General features: G+C 51.2%; 5 protein-coding genes across 5 annotated transcripts; all 5 read right to left on the bottom strand.

The window, feature by feature from the left end:
• Nucleotides 1-749: 749 nt before the first annotated feature.
• J3458_005423 (uncharacterized protein) lies at nucleotides 750-1,133 on the bottom strand (the record flags this gene model as incomplete). The annotated part of the gene is made up of 1 exon (XM_007812442.2): nucleotides 750-1,133. One exon carries the CDS (start codon nucleotides 1,131-1,133, stop codon nucleotides 750-752), a length of 384 nt encoding a protein of 127 aa, XP_007810633.2.
• Nucleotides 1,134-1,605: 472 nt separating this feature from the next.
• On the bottom strand, nucleotides 1,606-1,956 carry J3458_005422 (uncharacterized protein; the record flags this gene model as incomplete). Its single annotated transcript, XM_066118794.1, has 2 exons — nucleotides 1,606-1,730; nucleotides 1,815-1,956. 2 exons carry the CDS (start codon nucleotides 1,954-1,956, stop codon nucleotides 1,606-1,608), a joined length of 267 nt encoding a protein of 88 aa, XP_065976315.1.
• On the bottom strand, nucleotides 1,955-3,747 carry J3458_005421 (uncharacterized protein). Its single transcript, XM_066118793.1, has one exon. It carries the CDS (start codon nucleotides 3,315-3,317, stop codon nucleotides 2,511-2,513), a length of 807 nt encoding a protein of 268 aa, XP_065976314.1. The 5' UTR covers nucleotides 3,318-3,747; the 3' UTR covers nucleotides 1,955-2,510.
• A 3,254-nt stretch (nucleotides 3,748-7,001) lies between these two features.
• On the bottom strand, nucleotides 7,002-7,253 carry J3458_005420 (uncharacterized protein; the record flags this gene model as incomplete). Its single annotated transcript, XM_007812440.2, has 1 exon — nucleotides 7,002-7,253. The coding sequence occupies one exon, from the start codon at nucleotides 7,251-7,253 to the stop codon at nucleotides 7,002-7,004; it is 252 nt and encodes an 83-aa protein (XP_007810631.2).
• Nucleotides 7,254-8,255: 1,002 nt separating this feature from the next.
• On the bottom strand, nucleotides 8,256-9,317 carry J3458_005419 (uncharacterized protein; the record flags this gene model as incomplete). The annotated part of the gene is made up of 1 exon (XM_007812439.2): nucleotides 8,256-9,317. One exon carries the CDS (start codon nucleotides 9,315-9,317, stop codon nucleotides 8,256-8,258), a length of 1,062 nt encoding a protein of 353 aa, XP_007810630.1.
• Between the last annotated feature and the right edge of the window lie 735 nt (nucleotides 9,318-10,052).

Here is a 10,052-nt window from a genome sequence, read left to right as displayed (position 1 = left end):
GCGAGAGGCGTCGCATGGTTGGCCTCGCTGGGGCCCTCGTCGCTTTGCGTATGGAACGGAACCCAACTCTAAATGTTGTGTCAGTGAGGTCGACTGGTTTGGTGAGGGGAAGTTTTGCCGGGGGCTGAGTACAATGAATGGCACCTTTTGATGAAATTTGAGAGAGTTCTGCCGACGATGCGGCACTGCTCGTCCCATTCCCAAACGGGTGCGTATTTGCGCAACTTTCCCCGACCCAGAGAGAGAATCAGACCATTGCGGGCCTGTTTCTGCAACATCCGGGCATACATACTGCAGGGTATTGCTGACGGGCTGCTGGGTACAACCTCAGCCAGGTCCCGCGCATCGGGCGGGTATTATGAGCCATTTTCCCAAAGTAAATAAGCAAAAATCGAACATGCGGCTTTCAGTCTCGACATTGAAAGGAAAACATACTGTCCGACCAGGTGGGTGTGTTGCATCACACAAGCCTGCCGCTTCGTCTCGGGCCGTCAGGCCGAAGCAAGCAAGCAAGCAAGGCGAGAAGACCCTACAAAAATAGGCCATGACACACAATTACGGTCAAATCGCTTGAATAAACATTTTTCTGTTCCATAAATGCACTTTTAACAGAAACTTCAGCAGTGATGCTAGTGAAAACGCCATGCCCAAGCCCGCCTCATGCCTCTGTCCGCCCAAAGACACTTACCACAAAAGCCTCAAGTTTGAATCCTCCCCAAAGGAGTTCCCCCGTTAATCGACCGTCAGATCTAGAATCCTGGCCTGCGATAGCAACCAGGAGGCGTCCTAATCGCCGAATTCGGCCCGTTCCTGTCGTCGATGCCCACCTCCTCATCATGCCATACGCCGTAACTGGGTGGAGGCGTGTCGTCGCTATCAGCATCGCTACTATTATCATTTTCCTCGACACCATCACCCGCAGAACGAATCTGCGGAGTCGTCTCTTGGAGAGGAAAAGTTTGATTCTGTGTGCGGCGCCTTCGCTTCTTGATGCGCTCCATGATGACCGACGTGATGCATCCGAGTATGGTCAAGACGATGCCGAGCGCAAAGAGGCTCACAATGAGGAGAATGATGGACAAGAAGATGACTTCTGACGTGTTTTTCAGTTTTCCGATAATTTCGAACGCCATCGTGGAAGAGCAGCTCTTGCCTTTGCGCTGTTGCTTCTTGGCGGCGTCGTTGCGCTGTCGTCTTGGAGTTGCTCTCGTATGATGAACTTGATAACAGATGATTTTTCAGATACCAAAGCAGAATATAACCGACAAAAAGCTCAAGTATTTATATACTCTTTCAGAAAACAAAGTACTCAAGTTAGTGCAAACAGGTTGCCCATGCGTGGCGTGAGGGTAAGTTGCGTCGGCGAGCCTTTATGATACTAGCATCAACACCATACTCCCGCCTGGATCGCTGTCGAAAAGAAAAATGCACATTTTAGCTTCTCCTAATGCCTTTCGTGAAAGTTTCTACAAGCACCGCCGTGCTCATGCTTTACCATCACGGAGTGCAGTTTAGCCTCGTTCTCTGTGCATGTTAAAACCATAAACTCACCACTTGCTAGTCAAAGTTGTGAAAGGACGAGGCAAAAAAATGCCCTCGAAGAAGCTAGCTCTCAGCAATGCCCTTGTTTATCAGAACATCACCCTCCACAATAGCACCGGCTGCGGCCTCGTCAAAGGCGACGGCGTGAAGCGACGGCGTGAAGGAGCCGTCTCCAAATAGATCGCCTCCTAATCGAAATAGAAAGCAACCGCTGTTCCTAGCATCTCACACTACCCAAATTTACATTACGAAGACAGGGGATATGGGATTACTGTGGCCGGACAACTCGGTCAGGCGACACAGAATGCTCAGAATTTCCTGAATTCTGTAGCGTTCAGCAAACGGGCAAGGCCAGTCGCCCACCCGCCATTTTCCAGGGGGGTGATGGCCGGTCCAAATCATGTCCAGTACCATGATTTCTATCAAAGAAGAAGACGAAATATTTCATCTGATCCAGGCAATGATGGCTTTCTACGGTCCTGCGTTAAGGGAGTGTCGATCGCAGGCTACATCTGCCCACAACGGTTATGGCACCACTAGCGAGGATGATGAAGACTTTTCATAGAATACCAACTATTCCTGGGAAAGAAGCGACCTCTAGTGTAAGGCAGAAGAATGTGCTGAGGTCGAGTGGGAAGTGACGATGATGCAAAAAGCCCTGGTTCCGTGGAAGTCGACGGGTATCGGCATTGGGAACATAGAAGTGAGGCGTATAAAATTAGCACAGTGCTCATCCATATGAGGCGTTCGGGGATGCTGGTTTAAATAGCCGTTTGAGTGCCGTTAATCCCTGACTTGCATCCAATCTTGTAACGCCATAATAAATATGCCCTCTCATACGCCAAGCGCTTGCATCGCATGCATCCGGAATCAGAAGTATTCGGAAACAAGGCGTACAGTCTTACACCTCCTTCAAGGTGTATAGGTCGGCGAACCAAGTCAGGTAACTTGGAAAATCAACAGGCCCCTCAGCACGAAAGCTTCAAAATCGTTTCATTTTCAATCACCTTCTCTTTCCATCCATCACACGCGATCATTACCATAGCCTTCCCCACTTTCTCTGGGTCTATTGACGCAGCGGCACTTTGTCCTAACCCCGGAACGAGTTTCTTCGATGATGGCGTTGATGTCGACGGGGGAGTGTCTGGCGTTCTGAAGTTGGCAGGCCGGAGAGTATATGCTTCGAATTTGCCCCTGTAAGCGTTGACAATTTCCGCTATTCCTTTTTCCAAGTCATTTGCGAGGTTTCGCTTGTCATTTGCAAACATCAAAGTTTTCTTGCTCTTCTCTGTATGCTTCGGGCTGCAGTAAACGAAACGAAACTTGACTCCTCCGGGCGTCTTATCAGCGAGTTTCTCACACAATATTTTGGCTGAAGCAATAGGTAGATCGACCCCAACACTGCGTTCAATGAATTTATCAAATTTTGCCTGATCTTGACGAGCGCCAATTGCCCTATAATAGGGGGAGTTGTTAGCTATACTGTAAATTATGCCACGAGAACCGCAGGACTTTGAAAGGAGCTGATCTCCTGAGTCCATCCGTTCAACATACCATATGCAAGCTTCCGAACCTTGCATTCTGCGAATCAAGTAGTCGGAATATTGCGTGAAATCTTGATGCATTATGACGTCCGCTTTCGGGTGACTTTCGATTTCTCCAGGCAGTCCTCTCCTGGTAAGAATAACAACCTTGGTGATGCGCTCATCTTCGAGGCACTTCTTAACAACTTCCTGGCCAGCGCGGCCGGTGGGACCAGTCACAATGACCTTCATGGAATGAGGTAACCAGGAACTAGTACGGCGGCGCAATTCTCGAGGTCGCGTTAATGTAACAATAGGGGTGACCAGCCTATATGTTTATTGACTGGCAAACTGGGTACCACGGAAAAGATGAGTTACAGGCAGTCAACCAACAAGACTCAGCGTATTGCAGAGAAAATCTCCAACGGGCGTAATCTGTGCAAAGACGAAGTTTTAGTGTCGAGGCTGTCAAGGAGTATCGAATATAAAAGCAGGAAGGGCTGCAGTGAGAGGGGTCTTGCAATAATGCTGGAAATCAGGCTCTGGGTTGTCCAAAATTGGCATGCGGACAGCTGTATTCCGTGAACAGAGCTTGAGCTAGTTGAAGGATAGATATTTACCACGACGGTTCATCAGTGCAGCCTTCAGTCAATCGTGGCTCAACTGAGTGCGTATATTATGGCTGAAGCCATGCAAGGGTTCCGAGGCTTGGCATGAGCCTCGGCCCTTCAATGCACCAGGCGGCCGGATCGGCATTTATGTGCGATGATTCAAAGATATCAAATAGCAAGTTACTCCCCACGTACCTGTGAGTGTATTGCCTCTTTCTGCTTCTTCCAAGCAAGCTCGCAATTCCACAAAATAGACCGACGTCAGAAGAGGTAGAATCGTCAAAGCGTATTCAGTATTCGAATGTAGCTGGTAGCTGGTAGGTGCCAAGCAACCGGGCCACCGTAATGCAACAAAACTGCGCCAAGCAAAATGATCGGATGGTAAGCTAACTGTTTGATAGCACGGCTCGAGCCGGGGGGGTCCAGATGTCACAATGCCACAATCAATGGAATGCGGCGGTGTCGCAAACACCTACTAGATGCGGAGTTCTCAGTACCGAACTTGAGCAAAGCGCTGCGAGGCCAAGAACTAAGGAGTGGCTCGGTGCTGACGCCGACAGGTATAGAGCGTAGCCTGCGTGAGTAGGTGAGGCGAGGTGAGTGGGCGCGAGAAACCAAGTGGGTTATCTAGCCCCAAAAGGAGGCTGGGATAGTCAGGACGGACGGAAAATTGAACCTGGTCGTCCATGTATTAGACACTGAGTCTGTGATGAGGTTTAAGTCTGCCAGCGGAGCAAGAATCTCTCACGAGTGTGCATATATGGTCCGTCCACCTGCTGTCGCAACCTATTGTCGGAGTCCCAGCAAGCCTTCTTTTCGTCTGTCAGATACTATTAGTGCCCGGAATCTGGCAAGCCAGCAGCCCAATTGTGACCACCAACGATTGCGCTAGAGTCCTGCAGCTGGGGGATGTTGGGACGGGAGGGCCAAACACCAGAACGGACAAGTGGGAGGGAGGGCTGGAGCTGGAAGAGGGAGCTTGCAGGATCCGGACTTGCAGCGGAAATAATCGTCTGAGGTGCAGACTGTCGACGTGACCCGTGTGCTCATTGAGCTATTGCTCCGGTCGCACAATGATCGACGCGACGTCTATGACGGCTAGGGCAGAGGTCAGCCAACGCTTCAGGGGCCCTCCAAGTATGAGGTATGAGGGATCAGGATAGGCTGCACAGCGATGGTCCTCGGTGCGGTCTCGCTCGAAAGTTCGATATACCAAAACGTAAATCGAGGAAATGGCCAACACCGGCACCAAAAGTCTGGGATGTTAGAACGGCAAGCTACTGCCTCGGATCCCCCGCTTTGGATGCGGGATACGGACGGGGTATCGGAGAGGAAAATATGAGAGGCCTCCGAGGTTCTTAATTCACGCGAGTACTCTTGAAGTTGGCTGGACGCGGCCAAAGATTGAATGCAGCTCAGACATGCGGACTTATCTGGTCCCGGTTGAACATCTGCAGGTAAATCTGTGGCTTCAACTGGCATGTTGGTGGGGAAGGAGCTCCCGCAGGTGTCAGACCCCAAGTTGCCAAATTCAATATTCCCGAATGTTCCCAACTTGGAAGGGTCCAGTGCCTCCAGACGTCCCGACGTCGTCCTGGTGCCGAGTCCACATGCATGTGTGCATTCAAAGCACTTGGGTCCTCATCCAGCCCAAGGCATCTCGAGGAACATGGCGCCTTGAATTTGGCTTGTTATTCACGCATTTGGCACGTTTAGCCATGCCAACATACCCCGGCTCTTCGCCCCCACAGACATAAGTCACATAACTGGTCGGAACGCTTGGAGTCGTCACGTCCATGCGTCTGTCGACAGAATCCCATCGCACAAAGGACAGAACCTCCTCCACAAAATGTTTCCGGTTTCTGGTTGCGAATGTATCGGCAGACCCTCGGCTTTTCGATACGATGTCTAGGCAGCCAACTCATTCCATCACGCCTCCATTGCTGTATCGTTTTGTGACCTGGCGGATTTACCGTCATGTGATGCAGCATTCGACGTGCCGACTATCCGAGTGACTGGTGCAAAGCTTTGCTGACCAGCCCGCAATTGTTTACAAGCCACGGTGTATCATCGCCCGGTATGGGTGGACGCTCTGCTTCTGACCTCCATGCATCAGCACGGGGTAACGGCGGGCTGCGTTTCCCATCCGCCGCCATACTTGGAGCCAGTCGACACCCCAGTTGATATTCGGCACGACTCCGACGCTCGACCCCTCTCTTCTCGCGAAATGATGCTTCTAGAAACTTTGTTATCAAGCAGCGGACACCTCCCATCTCGTCTGCGTCAGCTTGTGCAAGTGAGCAGAGGAGTAAAGGTCGAGCCAACGCAGTCCGTCCTCTCGAGAGCCTGTACGCAATTGGTGACGCTCCTATCCTGAAGCTCGAGGTTAGTCGTTAGTGAAACACGCAGTCTACTGGTTTTCAATGCTAAACCTGTATGCAATGTTGGATACGATAAACCCAAGATACAGCGTATAGGCCGAGTGCTACACCTTTATATCAAGGCCCTTCGCTGCCCAGCGTGAAGAAATTCTACATTACCAGCTCACAAGCCAAAAAGAATTACCCCCGTTCATGTCCCTGTAGCAGCAAGTAGTAACATGAAGAAGAGTATAAACAATACTTACTCGAGTTAAAAGCAACTCAGAGGAAAACCTCAAACTGACGGCTGCCCATCCTGCCTTCCTCCATTTTCCAGCTTGCAAATTTGACGGGTTAGAACTTGGAGCCGTGCCACGACTATGCAAAAGTGCTGTCCAAGTGCCGTCCACTCATGGTTGCATATATTGATATTGGAAGGTTAGAATGCGTGGAAATGAAAACGACACACCCTCATGAGCTTGCGCAGCATCGTGTCAAGTCGTCCATCAACAAGTCCCCTATACCTCCTGAATCCTAGAACCGACCTTCATTCACCGCGACGATCAGAAGGCACCAGCGAGTCCCAAAGCACCGCCGCCCAACATGTGTGTCTTTCCGAATCGCCTCTTCTGGCTCGTCATCCGCTTAACTACACGACCCATCAGCAATGCCTCAATGCCCAAAACGCAAAGGATACACTTACAGTCTTCCCACGTAATAGGCTTCTTCAAACCCCCTTCAGCCTCATTCCACAGCCTCGCTGCCCAACAACTCACCAACAAATCCAAATCCTTCTCTTCCAGCGCCACTAGCACATCCAGCCTCGGCAACACATCCACTGTCCCATCTTCGTTCCTCCTCAGCCTCCTTTCAAGCGCGGTCACAACGCCGACTTCATTCTTCCATTGAACGTGGGCATCTTTCCTGAGTCGTTCTGAGACGAGTATTTCGGCTTTGAAATGCCCCTATGCAGAACACGTCGACCATCCACGTAGACCGCTGGACAGCTTGACTTCCCTGTAGCTCCTCTTCCTGCTTGTTTTGCCCTGCAGCTTTACAGGAGGACAGGAAGTCTTAAAGTGAGTAAAGTGCTTGTCTTGGAAGTCGTAGATGTGGTCGAGCCTCGACTTCAGCTCGGCCTCGCCGTCGCGGTCGTACAGGCGGTACCGCACCTTTTGGAGTCCGTAGACGGTGGTGGCCGCGTCACAGGGGGGCATTGCTGATGTCGTACAGGATCCGGGAGGGCAGCTGGGAGGAGTATATTGTGCAATTGTCGAGGCTACGGATTCGTATGGAGGGTGGGTTTGCCGTCATTTCGGTTGCTGGACGCTGCCCGTCGGGAATAGTAGTAGTTGTTGAATTCAAAATGTTTTAGATTAAAATTGAGAATCAACAGATATCTACTATTACAGGTCATAAAGCACGTACGGCTTGGCCATGCCCAACCGCCGCCTGTTGTCTTGGCCGTCGGCCATCATTGGGCCTTGACGTCACGAGGTCCCCTGTGCTCCTTGTCGTCTCACCCACAGGGACCCTACGACGATGAGTGGAATGAGAGTGTTGGTCATCCCAAGCCTGCATGGAGCTTTTCTGGAATGGGGACAGGATGCCTGACCACGTTCCCAGCATGAGGGTTCCGCGGCAGGCTCCAGGACGGCCCGGCCGTTGGCTGGGTTTGCCACAGCACAAACACAAAGTAGCATTAAACAGGCGGCCAGCGCAAGCGGATAAACAAAGAACTCGATTGCCCCGTTTGCAGAGGGCGGTATCGACAGGCTGCAGCGGATGGCACGGGTTGACGGCAAATATGGGCAGGCAAAAAGACCGTGATGAGCTTGTACAAGAATGCTGGCGAATGGGATGCTTTGCCAGAGCCGATGGCTGAGTTATGCGAGTCTCATTTGCCTGAATCTTTTGCGTTGACATTTGGACCTGCGGAGCGAGCCAAACATTGCGCAGTGTATTTTTGGAAGCTGCATTAGAACCCGTTGTTCCACACTCCAACAGCTCCAGTCAATCCCCTGCGATATAATTATTGTCAAATGGGTGCCAAAAAAAAATGACGATGCAAAAGAAACGCGTAATTGTATTAATCTATTGTGCAAAATGTCATTATGGTCTCATCAGGCGGAAACCCCCTTTCTCTCTTTGGTCACCCTGCTCTTGTAGCCGTCATCAGTTGCAAATGTAGGCGTCAACGCTGTGGATAGGAGTCGTCATTACTGAGCCCAGCTCAATACCGTCTGATTGAACTTCTCTAGCTGCCCAATGTCCGTGGCCCAGGTGGTGAGAAGCCGCACCACGGCCCAATCCTCTCCACACTTCTCCCAAACGTAGAAAGTAAAGTCCTTCTGGAGCTCCTGCACAAGATCCGTGGGGAGAATGGCAAACACCTGGTTGGTCTCCGTCTCTGCACGCAGCACGTAACCGGCACCGACAATGGTCCGCGACAGCTTCGCCGCTGCGCTGTTTGCCCGCCGAGCAAGTTCATAGTATAAATTGTCTCGGAAGAGCTCTGCAAACTCAACGCCCATAATGCGACTCTTGGCCAGAAGGGACCCGTGCTGCTTGATGTAGAACTCGAAATCTTGCGCCAGCCCGGGGTGCTTCACAATCACGGCCTCGCCAAGCAGTGCGCCGTTCTTGGTGCCCCCAATCCAGAAGATGTCGGTTAGCTCAAGAATATCGGCAAGAGTCATATCATTCTTTGTCGAGGTGAGAGCGGCACCAATGCGGGCACCGTCCATGAACAGAAAGAGTCCCTTCAGTTCGCAAAGCGTCTTGATTGCCGTCAGTTCTTCCTTGGAGTAGACTGTACCAACTTCAGTGGCGTTTGAGATGTAAACCAGCCGGGGCTTGGCCATGTGTGGGAAGTGCCAATTGTCATCCAAAGCCTTGGTGATGGTCTCGGGTGTCAACTTGCCATTCGTGGGAGGAACATTGATGATCTTGTGGCCGCTCGCCTCCACAGCTCCAGTCTCTCTTGTAACAATGTGACCGGAGCTGGCAGCGATGACAGCTTCGTGCGGTCGAAGGCACGCGGCAATGGAGATGGCATTGGCCGATGTACCGCTAGGAACAAAGAAAACACCAACATCATCGCGGCCCAAATGGGCACGAATGTTTTGCTTCGCCTCAGCAGAGTATCTGTCGTTACCGTAACCGGTTTCCTGCGTATGATTGCTGGTAATGAGTGCCTCCAGAAGCTGTGGGTGAGCTCCTTCACTGTAATCATCCAAGAAGCTATACTTCTCCTTGACGGTGTACCTTGTGTCAGGCATTTTTGTTGTCAGCAATAAACGATGAGTGACAGGTCCGGTTATATAAAAGCTGGGTCCTTTCCGTTTCTGCTTGATATATTTGAATCAGCAACGATTGATAACCTATAGACAACCTGGTATGCCGGGTGTCTTTGCGAGGTCCTCGGACTTCAACGTTTTCGCCTACAACGGGGTTCCGACGGAAAGACAGTTAAGATGGAATCAACCTTCCAAGTAGTGACAAATCCAGAAACATAGCCATCAGATACGGGGCCTCGAATGGGTGCCAGATTCCAAAACTCTGCCAGTACCATTGGCGGGGTTCGCAACCACCTCCCTTTCACAAGGCCCGCCGGATGCCGATACATGCCGGTGATGATTCTGACGAATGTCGCGAAGTGTTTGTACGGGCAAAAGTGGGTTTACCGTCTCGATTCTCCCTGTAGCGGACAACTTTTTAGTCAGAGGTTTCCCTTTATAGCGCTGTTACTAATAAGCTAGAAAGACAATTGCGCGCCAATTACGCCAATCCTCTAATTGATCCCGGCCCATCCGTCTAGACCGCTGGAGAAGAGCCATCGAATGGTAGACTGCGTGCCCGGAAACAGGTGAAATGGCCACCTGATCTCCTTGAAAATAGTACATAGGCACCATCGTGAGATAATGATAACAAACCTTACCCTTCTGGAGAGCCACTTGCATGATGGGTTGGCGCATGTCTCACAAACGAGGCTTTGCGGGGGTTGCTGGGCAGCC

The sequence above is a fragment of the Metarhizium acridum genome (genome assembly GCF_019434415.1).
Source record: "Metarhizium acridum strain ARSEF 324 chromosome Unknown scaffold_31, whole genome shotgun sequence".
Taxonomy (NCBI): Eukaryota; Fungi; Ascomycota; class Sordariomycetes; order Hypocreales; family Clavicipitaceae; genus Metarhizium; species Metarhizium acridum.
Note: the sequence above shows the minus strand (reverse complement) of the source record. Positions and strands in the feature narration are given on the sequence as shown.